This window comes from Mus pahari, chromosome 3, assembly GCF_900095145.1.
Source record: "Mus pahari chromosome 3, PAHARI_EIJ_v1.1, whole genome shotgun sequence".
NCBI lineage: Eukaryota > Metazoa > Chordata > Mammalia > Rodentia > Muridae > Mus > Mus pahari.
In genome coordinates this window covers 95,182,372-95,196,930 of record NC_034592.1, presented here as the reverse complement: position 1 = coordinate 95,196,930, position 14,559 = coordinate 95,182,372, and the positions used below count along the sequence as shown (strand labels likewise).

The following is a 14,559-nucleotide window of genomic DNA, read 5'->3' as shown; positions in this document are numbered from 1 at the left end:
TATCTCCCAGTCTCCAGATTAGGTTCACTGGTGAGCCTTCCAATTCTGGATTGTAGTTCATTTCAAATATAGTCAAGTTGACAACCAGGAATAGCTACTACATCCCACAATCCTGCATTCTCTTTTTTATTAATCAGCTGCTATATCTGTCTGTCTATATTTGCTATAAACACACACCTGTTACTCAAATTTTATTTATTGTCTCACTATTTTGTGAAAACTGGATTGCTTAAACCAGGTCTTTGACAAAACTCATTGAGTTTGATGTCTCTTAGGGCTTTCAAATTGTACCAATTCTTCCTACCCACCTTTCTTTCCTTGAACCCAATGGTCTAAATAATTTGCCCAATTAACTCTTCCATTATTTGATTTTTTATTTTTTTGAATCTATAAGGTAGTTTTGCTCATTTTTGTCATATCTATTTCCTATAGAATATCATTATTAGGTAGATAATCTTCATTAATTACCTATTATTACTTCATGTATACCTTATTTTCCCCACATGATATTAAAAATGATTTGTATCTTCAATTTGTTTGTTTTGCTAATTTTTGTAAATGTATAGCAAAACTCTTACATACCAATTTTAGCTTACTAGGTTCATTCAAAGACAAACTATGGCACTTTTATTTTAATGATCATTTGTGGATGCTTGTTTGTACTTATGATTTAATTTATTATAGTCAGCACTGTCACTGGACCGTATTTCTGAACCTCATATGGTCCATTTCTTGTTGCTGGCAGATTATTCCACTTTTTTGTCTTTTTCATTTTTTTTTTTTTGGCTTTATCATAATGGAAAATGTTTAGGTACATTTAACGGTGACTGTACATGGGTGATCTAAAAGTGACTGAAAACTTACAGGAGGAAAGTGTAGGCACTATGGCAACACTTGTGCCTTTTAGATAAGGAACTTGGGTAACCTGGGCTTTGAGGGTCTGAATAGATTCTTAAGCCAACACCCCAACCATACGCATTTTCTTCTGTCTTCCCATTTCCTGAAACATATATAATAAAATATATGGGCTCTAAAAAAAGATTATACTCCATAGTTTTGGATATATTACTTATAACTATGTAACCTATTCTTATACATGTATTATTTATGTGTTAGATAGTTAAAAAACAATTGTCCTTGGTGGGAATTTTAGTAATTTTAAGTAGTCTTTACTTTGAGAACAGTCAACAAGTGTTATTTTAAATAAATAACTTTTAAGTTTCTTAAGTTATACATTAATAAAGAAAAGATTAAGAGATGAAAAAAGAAAAAAAAGGTGAAAAAAGATTTCGTAGATGTGCATCATTCTTCTTTCACTACAGCTTTGCTCTCTAGTTGTATTATTAAGTATTGACATCAGACACCTTAGAGGCCAAAGATGATACTTAGATGAGATTTTAGCTTGCCTATATTTTATCATGAAGCAGTTTGACAATATTTCTTGTACATATGGTTTCATCTTATGTAAACATGGTAAGTTTAAAACTTTTGCAAATTTTCTACTAGCTTGTTGAGTTTATGAAAGCTATCTAACTTATATATAATAATTACTATTGTTGTATATTAGTTATTACTCCTTGAGTGCCATTAACTTTTTCATTTACCTATTTTTAGATAGTCTAATATGAGATTAAAATTAATTTTATTAAGACATTTAATACACTGTGATTTCTAAAGATATTAGTTCATGGTTTAAAATATTTGTATAGGTTTTAATTGATTCACATCTTCAGTTCATTTAGTTCTGTAGTATGATGAATAGTTCAAATGCCTTCTTTTCCAAACCATTCTATTGATTCCATCACTTTATTAATAGTTGTTTTTTTTTACCACTGATTAGAGACTCTATCTGTTCATGTGTTTTAGTGGCTTCATGGTTATTTTGTTTCCCTTGAGTAGGCACAACTCTGACTCTTTTACTGTCTGAATTTCCATTTCTATTCATTCATTCAGATTATAACTACTCAACCATGTTGATTCTTACTCAGAGCTGTGATGTTTAACTTTAGCCTGCATCAAAGCCAATACATAGGTGAAAAGTTACTAGAATAACTGTAGAGTTATTAAAACACATAGTTTCTCCTTTAGTTCTGTCCTGATATTTAGAATTCCTTACAATGATGGCAGAATACATGTACATTACACAGATATGTGTTTGACATTCTTTCATATAAATGGGTTAATGTCACATTGCATATAACTGAACACATTTCCAATTGTAACTATAATGCCCTAAATGACCATCTACTAAGATTGAAATATGTCATGTCCCAGAACTAAGTTCTGGAATACCATTGTGTAAAAACTTTTGACTGTGTTAACATAGATTATTAGCATGGGTATTATAATACTATCTAATATTGACAGTGTGGTGAATATGTTATATTGTTCATGTTATCTTACATATCTCCTCTATTTTATTACTTCTCATAATAATCATATGCAATACAAATCATTATGTCTTTTTTATTAAGATGACATCCAAACCTTATGAAAGATAAATAAGGACCCATAATCATATTTAGCAAAGTTTAAGTAGAATTGAACTCAAGATTTTTAACTTTAAAATTCTGACAATGAAAAGTGATAGATTAATGCAAGTCATAATCTTTGTGCCAGCATGACAAGTGAGTGGGGTACTCTTAATTTTTTCCAATGTTTTAAAACCAATTGCTGTATTCTATAGGGTATCAAACACTGTGAAGGCAAATCATGGAGGTAAATTTGGTCTCCATTTCATACTTGATAATGTACTATTAGACTATGGTTTACTATAGTAGTAGGAGACAAATGATATATGGTTACCAGTTAGAAATATATCTCATAAATTTCTGTAATTCAGATTTTAACTAATATCATTTAGTACTTTTTTTTACTTAGGTAAGTAGTAATTCTTTTATTATGCTTTTATGGAAATGAGCAAAATAAAGTTTTCTTTAATGTAAAACAGTCCAGCTTGTATCTTTTATTATCTCAAACCCAAATGTATCCAGGAAGTCTCAGTTGTACACAAATAATACCATAATAGTACTTTTACTTGTCCAAAAAAACTAGTGAAAAGGTATTTTGTATTAATGCTATTAATTTTGAACCTTTATAAAACCTATATATTCACATAGAATAAGTTGAGTAAATGATAGAACCTTCTTAAACAATTGTTATATGAGGTAAAAATGGAATTTTACAGTTGATATAAGGTCTGCTGAATAATGTAATCGCTCTCTTCGCTCATTATCTCAATCTCATGGCCACAGGAGATCTACGACTTCATCCAAAAGTTTAAATTCCATTGTCTCAGACGTCTCATGGCAGTTTTCATCTCTGTGTTCCTCAGTGTGTATATAATGGGGTTCAAGAGAGGAGTGACCACAGAATAAAACACAGCAAAGAATTTATCTAATGACTTGATGGGAAAGGGCCAGGCATAAATGAAGATGCAAGGTCCAAAAAACAAAAGAACTACTGTGATATGAGCAGTCAGTGTAGACAGAGCCTTAGAAGACCTATCAGAAGGGCGCCTCTGGATGGTTGTTAGAATGATACTGTAGGAGATGATTAGCGAAACGAAAGAACACAGAGTAAGCACACCACTGTTGGCAATGACCATGATGTCTAACCTATTTGTGTCTGCACAGGCAAGTTTGATTACTCTAGGAAGGTCACAGTAAAAACTGTCAACCTTATTGGGACCACAAAAGGGTAAATTCACTGCAAAGGCCAATTGGCTCACTGAGTGTAGGAAGCCAATTGCCCATGCAGTAGCCACAATGCCAGCACATACATTGCCACGCATAATTGTAGTGTAGCGTAGNGGCTTACAAATTGCTACATATCTGTCAAAGCCCATGGCTATGAGGGTCACCATCTCACTGCCCCCAAAGAAGTGAAGGAGAAATATCTGTGCAAAACAGCCATAGACAGAGATGACTTTGTGTTTCCTGAAAAAATCAGCAATCATCTTTGGTGCTGTGACAGAAGACAGACACAGATCNATGAATGAGAGGTTAGCCAACAGAAAGTACATAGGGGAGTGGAGGTGGGAGTCATTGGTCACAGTTATGACAATAAGAAGGTTTCCAAACACAATTCCTGCATAGAAAACAAGAAAGAATGCAAAGAGAAAGATCTGAAGCTCCTGAGAATCAGAGAGTCCAATAAAAATAAATTCTTTCACCACAGAGTTATTTGTTTCCGTGTTTGATTCATTCCAGAAGAGAGTGTCTGTATTTGCCTTGGAGAAGACAATAAAACATTAATTCATCATTATTATGTGTAAAATTTAGCCTCTGTTCACTCATTAAGGATTTGATATGTTCTGTTGCATACAGAACCCAAGCTAAAAATAAAAACTCATAATTTAAATCTCATTGCTTCCTTGCCTGTTTGTTCTTCAGTTAGCCAAGCCTCCCAATTTCTCTATGGTTTTAGAGTCCATCCTAAGACAATATTAATGTTTGTGCTGTGCTCTCTGTACTATATTCCTAGGCTAACTTCATTCATCTCTGAATATCAAGACATTAAAATATATAGAAAGGTCCTTACATTTAAAATGTTTAAGTGCTTAGGAGAAAAAAATAACAAATGAAACAAATGTATAAAATAGAAATGGCAAACTAAGTAAAAATATAGAATTTTAAGAGATTACATGGCACATCACATATGTATAACATAAAAGGCAGCGATAGGTATGATCAGTAATGTCTTACGGGAGATAAGAGGATCTAAAGAAATGTTCTGGTAGAATTCTGTTATCTCTTATTTGTTTGGAAATTTACTTACTCATAACTAATTGTGCTTACAAATTATGTTCATATCTCCATTATTCCAGACCGTTTTCCTTAGCCATTCCTAGTTAAGTATCAAATAACTGTGTAGAAATTCCTATGAAAACTTAGCGATTCTTTTTTTTTTTTCTAGTTATGGGGAAGGTGTAATCATAAAATAATTCATTAAACTCTTTAAGTTTGTGTGTCCTTAATCCAGTAAAATTATAATCATGTGAATACTGACAACACTCAAGGGTTGGAGATATATTATGGTTTGGCTAAGTTAATCAAAGCATTTCTTTAGAATCATACTGTGCAAAAAAAGTTATTTTGAGTTTTAATTTTTTTTAAAAAGTTGAAACATTTGGGAAATAGAGAAGATGATAGAGAAGAAAAAAATTCTAGAATATATCTCCATGAGAAATATGCCTAGGGTGAAGTTGGCTCAAGCATTCTTATCTGAAGATAATCAATATCTACCATAGTAGAAAATAAGAATTTAAGAATGCAATGTGTCAGAAAAAAAGAGAAATCTTGTAGCTCATTATGAGAAACATCTGCAGAGTTTTGTTGCTAAGAGGAGAATGGTAAAATGAAATCCCCATCTAGTGTCCATCAACCAGCACACAGCCTCCTCAGGCTTCATTGGGGAATGTTAAAAGAGACTCATATTTTTAAAATAATTTTCAGATTTATTTTTAAATTTGCATTCATTGAAGGAGGTCTCCTGTACCTCCCACTGCATATATAATACTAAGCGCCAAGCATGTCTACTTTAATCACACCATCTTTGAATTCAATCTTTTTAATATTACGCTATTCATAACCATCTTTTGCCTTAAATTGCGTTTCAACAAAACATCGTTTTATTCATTGGGATGGGGATGAAGGCATTGGGTTTAAGTCATATCCACTGCTTGATCCTGGATATCTTAAGAAATATTCAGGGGCCTTTATTTTTCTGGTTTCAAAATGGTCAACCCAATCAATAGTTCTCAGAATATCCACAGTTGTAACAATATATTTAGCAACCTTTATAAAAAATGTTTAAATTTTTCTTGACATTATTAATTTTAAAAACTCACAGAAAAGAAAATACTAGATTTGGGGGGACAGAAGAATTGTAAAATCCACTAAATGAATAGGAAGTAATTTCTCATGTCAAAAAGTAGGTGTAGGAGTCAGTCATTGTGGCTACTAGAACACCACTAGCAAGGTCACCCTCTTACTATTACCCATATTAATTACTATAAGTGCTTAAGTCAACCCTAAAGGGTTTTTCATTTGTTTTCCTGAAGACAAGAATCATAACTGAGTTCTGCCTAATGAAATTCTACTCATAGAAGCATGTAATTATTAACAAAATTCTAACTGTAGTTGATTCTACTGATGAATGTCAATTTTGGAATTCCACTTACCTCTTTCATAACTTGAAGAGGCAGCAGTAATCTTAAGAGACAGAACAGTACAGAGTCCCTCTTATACACTCTTTCAAAGCATCCATTTCTGGGAGATTGACTTTTATGTGGATTGTCCTCCTGAGCAAACTGATTGGCTAATGGTAAGCATTCATAAAGTAACCAGAAGCCCCTAGAGGATCCAGAAACAACCTGAGATTTCCTGGCAAACTGGTTCAATGTTACAGGTTTTCTCTTGGCCTTGGGGGAAACAGTCTATTACTGAGTTAAGGATCATTGTCACAATTTCTTGGGTCACTGGATAATATTACTATCTCCTTCAATCTAAGTCTGATTGTCAAAAAATTAAATACATGAAAAACATGGAGAAATTAAATTCTATGTATATTAATCATATGGTGAAAGATAATATTTAAATATTATACAAATAGGATAGCTTAAACTGTTAATAATCAATATGTGGAGAACATAGGAAAAATTCTCATTAGTATTAAAAGTCTCAGTGTTTGCAGTTTGCTTTATTTATCTAAGTGCAATGAAGACACTAAAGTGAGCTAAGATAAACAACCAATGTTTTTAATTTATATATAACTTCAGAAAATAGCAATTCAGAAGTACTCTANATTGTACATGTCTTTTTCTCTAAATCATTCTTTAAAGAAGACTGTCAAGCCAGTAAAATTGTTCTTTATAATATACAAAAGGTTTTTGGGGTGATTTGAAGGATTACATGATTCAAAATCTATTGTCTATATCTTAAATGACAATATACATTATACATTACAAACTTAGCTGGGAAGAACACATAAAAGTTCTAACAATGTTTCTTTTCCTATTTTCATTTCTTTTGTTTAAACTAGATATTTTCTTTATTTACATTTCCAATGATATCCCTTTCCTAGTTTCCCCTCCAAAATTCCCCTATCCCCTTCCCTCTTCCCCTGCTCCCCAACCCACCCACTCCCATTCCCAGTCCTAGCCTTCCCCTATACTTGGTCTTAGAACCCTCACAGGACCTAGGGCCTCTCCTCCCATTGATGACTAACTAGGCCATCCTCAGCTACATATACAGCTAGAACCACATGTCCCACCATGTGTTTTCTTTGTTTGATGGTTTAGTTCCAAGGAGCTCTGGGGGTACTGGTTAGTTCTTTCTTAAAGTACACAAGATTATTTCCTCTTACTTTAAATAGTTGTTGCTTTACATAAACCCGTGTTTTCCCCCAATGGGTCAACATAACTTCTCTAAGAGATATCTATTTATATTCTACCTACAAAGAGATATGACAAAGTTTCATTGCATACAGATACATGAATTCTTTAACTTAATTTTAATCTTTTTTTTTACAGTCCAGTTTTTAATCCCCCTCCCTATCTACCTTCCAACAGTTCCTCATCCCATTCCTCCTCTCCAGCCTTGAAGAGGATGTCCCTACCCTCCCCAACCCATCCCACCAGGCCTTCCCACTCCCTGTGACCTCAAGTTTCTCTAGGGTTAGGCAAGTCTCCTCTCACTGAGGCCAGACCAAGCAGTCCTCTCCAATATATTTGTCAGGGGCCCTGGACCAGCTAGTGTAAGCTGATTGGTTGATGGCTCAGTGTTTTTGAGACCTTAGGGGTTCAGGTTAGTTGAGACTGCTGGTCTTCCTATGGGGTTGCCCTCCTCCTCATCTTTTTCAGCCTTTCCTTAATTCAACCACAAGGGTCTCGGACTTCAGTCCATTGGTTGTGGAATGTGAATTTTTACAAGCAAAATGACATGGAACTTTGTGCAGCAATTGCTGATAATTTCACTTTAGGTATGCTGATTAAGAAAAACCATGTGGGGCTGGTGAGATGGCTCAATGAGTAAGAGCACCAACTGCTCTTCCGAAAGTCCAGAGTTCAAATCCCAGCAACCACATGGAGACTCACAACCATCCATAACGAGATCTGATGCCCTCTTCTGGAGTGTCTGAAGACAGCTACAGTGTACTTACATATAATAAATAAACAAATAAATTATTAAAAAAAAAAGAAAAAAGAAAAACCATGTGTAGTAGTTTTATTTTATCATCAGCAGAATTTATTGCAACTGAATCTTAAGTGAAATTATTTGGTAGCTATTCATCTTAATTTTCTAAAATCAATAGAGGAAATGTTTGTATTCTATAGAGTTCATACTTATTGTATTCAGTTCTTACATGCCAATATCACATACATTTACAGATCAAACTTCATCAGTCATGTGATCGATATTTGATAGAGATTTGCCATTCATTAGAAAATTATATTCACAACATGGGTTTTGCTCTGGTCGTATCTCACATTTTTAGCATATGGTCTCATAATTAAATGAGGATGTCTCAATCCTACTTAGAAGGTTGTAGGAAATAATCAGTGGAGATAGAGGGAGGGAGGGACATGGGTTGGAAAAGCAAGGGAGAGGCAAAAACATGAACAAGGTTTAGGTATGGGGGAACTTATGATAGAAGCCCAAAGGGCTAGGAGAATGAATGAAAATAAGCAAGCTACCAGGTGGGAGGTGTGGAGACCCTCTCAAAAGTACCAGAGACCCAGGATGTGAGATACTCTCAGGACTCAATGGGGTTGATGTTAGCCAAAATGCCCAACAATGAAGAGAGGGAACACATAGTGTCCACATTCAGTAGATAGATAGGGCCTCAAGTGGAGGGATGTGGTTACTAACCCACAGTCAAAATTTCTGACCCAGAAATGTTCTTATTTATAAGAACTACAGGTACAGAAATGGAGAAGAGACTGAGGGAAAGGTGGTCCAATGACAGGCCCAGCTTGAGGCATCTTATGGAGTAGGGAGGCACCAAAGGCTGACACTGTTACTGATGCTATACCTTGTATACAGATGGGAGCCTGGCATGGATGCCCTATGAGAGGCCCTCAAGCAGCAGACTGAGACACAAGCAGATACTTACTCCCGACCACTAGACCCATATGGTTGAATTAGGGGAAGGATTGAAGAAACTGAAGGGTTGAGGGACCCGACAGGAAGACTAGTAGTCTCAATGAACTCGGACTCTAGGGAGCACCCAGAGACTAAACCACCAACCAGGGGCATACAGGGGCTGGTCACAGTTTTGCATGGTCTGGCCTCTATGGGAGAAGATGACCTTAATCCTTGAAAGACTTGAGGCCTCAGGAAAGGTGGAGGCCTGGTGGGTGGGGGACCCTCTCAGAGACAAGGGAGAAGAGGAATGGGATGAGGAACTGTGGGAGGGTTGACCTGGAGGAATGAACAATGACTGGAATGTAAATAAAAAATATTTTTTTAAAAAATGTGATCACTTAGATTATATTGATATAGTAAGAGGAGAGGTAGGAGCAAGCTTCTCTATATTCCTTACTGATGAAGTTAATGATTTTGAAAAGTTGACTGACATTATCAATTCTACGATGACTAACAGGAGGTTTTACTTGTCCCTTTTTTCTATTTACACATATATGTAGCTCTCAGTATCCTGCTTAACAGAGAAATCCCTAAGAGATGTTGAAGATAATTATTTCCAACTTTCTTATTTTTTCAGAACACAGAACAGGTGATATGGAACACCCATGAGACAATTTCAGGAAGTGAAGATTGGTCAGGCTGAAAGGAAAACTGTCTCTATACAACATGAATGTCTTCATAAGCACATAACAGATGGTAAGAAAATCTGACCCAAGAGAAAAATTATGATTTTTGGTAAGTCATCTCTGTGATAGTCATCTATTATATAATTATTAAATTATTTCTAGCTATCTCTTTATACCAATATCCACTATGTTTTGGGTTGAAAATTATTTCCTTGTCTTTTGTCAGTGTTAGAGGCCAATTAATGAGTTTTCCCTACCTCTTCTATTTTTTGATTGCTCATGCCTATATCATAAGTTCATCATTATTTTATATCAGATAATCCATATGAGTAGTATCCAGCTGACATTCAACTTAACCAGACAAAATGTTTTTATATCAAAGAGCATATAGTAGAGAAGATAACTGTAAACTTAGAAGTGGGAATAAAGTCAAAGTAAGTTTAGTGGTTATTATAGAAATTAGCTAAAAAAAAATTCTGCCAACTTTTGCCTTCAGGAAAAAAAGAATTACCTACTCCCAAAGATGAAACCAGTTTATTGTTAAATGTTGTCAGTCCTGAAACCATTAGCCACAACAAAAATGGATCCAACAACCTGAACTTACATGCATTTGTACATATACATGTATTCATACACCCATATATGTAACACTAAGAATCAAGGCCAAAGAGGCTANCCACTGAANNTTAGCATGGTAACAGTATGCAGGGATGGTATTAGGGAGTGGGAATGGAAACAAAANGTGTTGGTATTGGTATTGAGAATAAAAGGAAATAGAAATATAATGTAATTCTACTTCAAGTAAGAACATATGTAAAACATATGTATATATAAATATATATAACTTTAGTAGTCTATAAACATATAAATTTATAAACACATATAAATATACATGTATATATTTATATGTATACAGCACATATGTATTTACATATGAACATATTTGGTACATTTGGAAATATATATTTTATATGTGTAAATATACATATACATCTATATATTTATATATGTATTCATATCTTGTACAAAGAGTTCAGGTAAGCATTTAAAAAACTGGCCATAACTTTATGAACAATATTGCTTCAAAATACACTAGGAAATACAAATAAAAGGAACAACTCACATATTATTGTACTGTGTATACAGAAAGATTTAGTGATTTCCACATGTATATTTTATTTTGTATTTTCACAACCCATCAAATTGAGTATGCAACATTCTCTAAACTATAATAATGTTTGGTAACATTTTTACTAGCATCTCAATTATCACAGGGAAACAAAACATTCTGAGTAACATCATTAAAACATGTCTGAATATGCACATTTTGATACTATGTGTCAGACAGCAGTTATATGATGTTTACATCCACAAAGACTGATCCAGTATTGTCCTATAACACCTAAAATACTAGAGGTGACAATTCAAAAGTCATTACTTCAGACTTGGTTATATTTTGTAGCAGAGGTCCAAAAGGACAGTTTGACATCAGTTTGTAAAGGAATTCATTCTTTTAGTAATTCCTTTTTGTAGTTCTATAGTTCTGTCATGATTAACCAAATTGAGCTCAGTAAAAACTACATCATGCTATAGTGGAAGAGGGGACAAACCAGGAGTCCTCAACCCTATGCAAAGAATGACAGCCAACTAAATATTCCTGAAAGTGGGAGAAATGGATTATCCCAGCGCAGAGCATTCCCATTGGCTATCCAATACTAGTAGTCAGCCTTGAAATCATACAAAAACAACATTATACCGATGTAATACTGTTTATATATACATATATATGTATATGTGTGTATGTGTGTGTGTGTCTAATGAAATAGAATGCCATGATTTTCTTTTTTTTCACCCTTTATTACACATAAATTCTGTTTCATACAATTTATTCTGAATATAGTTTCCTCTTTCTCCTTTCCTCCATGTTCCTTCTCAGCTCCTCTCTCATTTGGATCCTTGAGTTTTTTTTACTAGAAAAGAACAGGCTTCTAATATATAACAATATTAGAACTAATATTAAATATTAGTTCTAATATATAACTATGTTAGATGTAACAGGCCAATAGAAAAATTCAAGAGCCTCAAGTGAAGGCACAAGAATCAGAGACCCACTATTCAGAAGCTGCATAAAATTACTAAAAAGCATCTATAGTATTTATGCAGATGTGTGGATCCATGTGGGCCACATGCTTGCTTCTTTGCTCTCTATGAGTTCATATGACCTTTTCTCAGTTTATTTATGGCCTTGTTTATACCCATGACTTGAAAGAGAACAGGGAACAAAATGTGGAAGAATCTTGAGGGAGGAAATGAAAGGGAGAAATTTTGTATTTATATTATAATCTTAAAAAATAAAAGAAATAATACAAAAACAAAACAAAAAGTTCAGATTGAACTGAAACAGTTTGACACATGGAAAAAAATAATTCAAAGAACACATACTCTTCACTGTGTAATCAGTGTTATTTTCTTTTCCTGGTGAGTGTTTGGGATTTCATTGTTTACTTGCTCCAGGATAAAAGAAAGTGAGACCTATAAGACTCCAAACATCAAGTCTCCAACTTTCTGAGAGGAGAAGGAAATGGGAAATGACTATTCATCTTCTGGCTTCTGTGTTGTTCAATATATCAGCATAAGCACCCCATCTGTGCTTTGAGGTGAATAATTGCTGCTTCCTGGAAGAATAATTTCACACTCATTCAAGTCAGGTATGCTTACAAGTTTATTTAATTTATTGTATTTTTAAAGCAATGTAGATTATCAGTAGACCAAGGACACAATGAGAAAATATACTGATGGTATATGATATATTATTATTAAAGTCCTTTCATAATTAGTTTATGCAATTTAAGACACATATTTTCTACTGCTAAGATTGTGACTATTAGAACTCAGGTCTGAATATGAGTTGAATAGTTGCTTGGTGAATACACTTCTTTATATGTTTAGAATATTAGTTTGTTAATCAGTTTAGTTGAATAAATAAATTTATGATATATATCTATTAATGAATAACTGTGAACCAGCTTTTTGCATTTAAATTCATGCCTATGTATATGTTTGTATGCTTCCCAATTTAGAATTTCCCAACAAGTTCTTTAGTGTCTTAAGCTAAAATTTTCATTTATCATATAATTCTATTCATGTTCAAAGAAATCATTATATATTCTGTCTAAATAATAAGATCTTATAATACCATTTGTATTGAAATTCAGTGCAATTCACCACCAATTGCCAAATGTAATCCACATTTTAGTTATGGAATATCATGATGACATATCCAGACATTTTCTTTAGGACCCACACACAATTTTAAGTTTTCACATTACAGTCTTGATCTCCTTACTGCTCTCTTATAAAAGGACGTTTCTCACAGAGTATAAAAGTCACCCCTGATGCTTCTTTTCTTGGGGAGTTACTCTAGATTCATTAGCTTTTGTTTTGGTCACCAGTCGCTCATATTTACTTTAGATTTGTATTTACATGTATGCATTTCTATTGAGGTAAATTTCTGTGTGAATGACAAATTCTACAGGGAAAGTAGCCTTCCTCATACCTCTAGTTGGTAGTTGTTCTGTTTTTGCAGGGTACTTCTGAAGACACACTGAGTAAAATGGATGAAGGCAATCACACTGTGGTGTCAGAATTTATACTCTGGGGACTTGCCAGCTCACAGAAGATTGAAGTCTCACTCTTTGTGGTGTTTTCAATGCTTTATCTTCTCATTGTTTCTGGAAATATTGTCATTCTGGTTTTAATCACAACTGACCCCCATCTGCATTCTCCCATGTACTTCCTGTTGGCCAACCTTTCCTTTATTGATATGTGGCTTTCCTCAGTCACCACTCCTAAGATGATCACAGACTTTCTCAGAGAAAACAAGACCATTTCCTTTGCAGGATGCATGTCCCAAGTGTTCTTTGCCCACTGTATTGCTGCAGGAGAGATGGTACTGTTGGTGGTAATGGCTTATGATCGCTATGTGGCCATCTGCAAACCTCTCCACTACTTCACCATCATGAACTTTAGGAGATGCACTGGGTTGGTGTTCACTTCCTGGACAACTGGATTTGTACATGCTCTGAGTCATTTGGTAGTGATTGTGGAGTTGCCTTTTTGTGGACCTAAGGAAGTAGATAGCTTTTTCTGTGACATGCCATTGGTAATCAAGCTAGCTTGCATAGATTCCCATGACTTGGATGTTCTAATGAATGCTGATTGTGGGCTTGTGGCTGTCACTTGCTTTATTTTGTTGCTTATTTCCTACACATATATTCTTATCACTGTACGTCAAAGCTCTAAAGCTGGTGCATCTAAGGCAATGAACACATGCACTGCCCACATTACAGTGGTGCTTATCTTTTTTGTGCCATGCATCTTCATCTATGTGTGGCCTCTCAATATCACTTGGTTGGATAAATTTCTTGCTGTATTTTACTCTGTTTTTACACCTCTCCTGAATCCAGCCATTTATACTCTGAGAAATAAAGAGATGAAAAATGCCATGAAGAGATTTATAAGCAACTACCTTAGTCACAAAGGAAATTTATAGTATCTAAATACCTGTACCAAGTATTTCACATTGTAAGACTGGTTGTTTGAAATAAATTTTAAATCAGAAAATATAATTTATGTTTAAAATTTATACCAATCTCCAAATATAAGTTAATAATACAAAGAGAATATGAAATTTATTGAACAACCACTAAATTACTGTGAATACTGAATCTTGAATCTGATCATACATGATTTTTCTACACATTTTCTTAACATTTTTTGACAAA

The 14,559-nt window shown here is 34.1% G+C and overlaps 3 protein-coding genes across 4 annotated transcripts in view; 1 reads left to right on the top strand and 2 right to left on the bottom strand.

Moving 5' to 3' along the window:
- The window catches only part of LOC110317990 (olfactory receptor 4F4-like), an 8,786-nt gene extending 5,554 nt beyond the window's left edge, over nt 1-3,232 (bottom strand). The window contains exon 1 of the mRNA XM_021192770.1: nt 3,186-3,232. Within this exon, the coding sequence (XP_021048429.1) occupies nt 3,186-3,232 (47 nt within the window). The remainder of the gene's footprint in view (nt 1-3,185) is intronic.
- A 27-nt stretch (nt 3,233-3,259) lies between these two features.
- LOC110317989 (olfactory receptor 4F4-like) lies at nt 3,260-6,193 on the bottom strand. The gene is made up of 2 exons (XM_021192769.1): nt 6,185-6,193; nt 3,260-4,231 (listed from the first exon to the last, which is right to left on the bottom strand). The coding sequence occupies exons 1-2, from the start codon at nt 6,191-6,193 to the stop codon at nt 3,260-3,262; spliced, it is 981 nt and encodes a 326-aa protein (XP_021048428.1).
- A 3,631-nt stretch (nt 6,194-9,824) lies between these two features.
- LOC110318962 (olfactory receptor 4K3-like) lies at nt 9,825-14,327 on the top strand. 2 transcript variants are annotated; one of them, XM_021194324.1, is made up of 2 exons: nt 9,825-9,884; nt 13,362-14,327. In XM_021194324.1, exon 2 carries the CDS (start codon nt 13,389-13,391, stop codon nt 14,325-14,327), a length of 939 nt encoding a protein of 312 aa, XP_021049983.1. In that variant the 5' UTR covers nt 9,825-9,884; nt 13,362-13,388. The 2 variants fall into 2 exon arrangements, with proteins under 2 accessions (XP_021049983.1, XP_021049982.1); XM_021194323.1 differs by lacking the exon at nt 9,825-9,884 and adding an exon at nt 10,164-10,209.
- The last annotated feature ends 232 nt before the right edge of the window (nt 14,328-14,559 follow it).

Excerpts from the sequence above, each read along its gene's own strand:
- LOC110318962 (XM_021194324.1), top strand. The coding sequence starts at position 13,389 with ATGGATGAAGGCAATCACACTGTGGTGTCAGAATTTATACTCTGGGGA.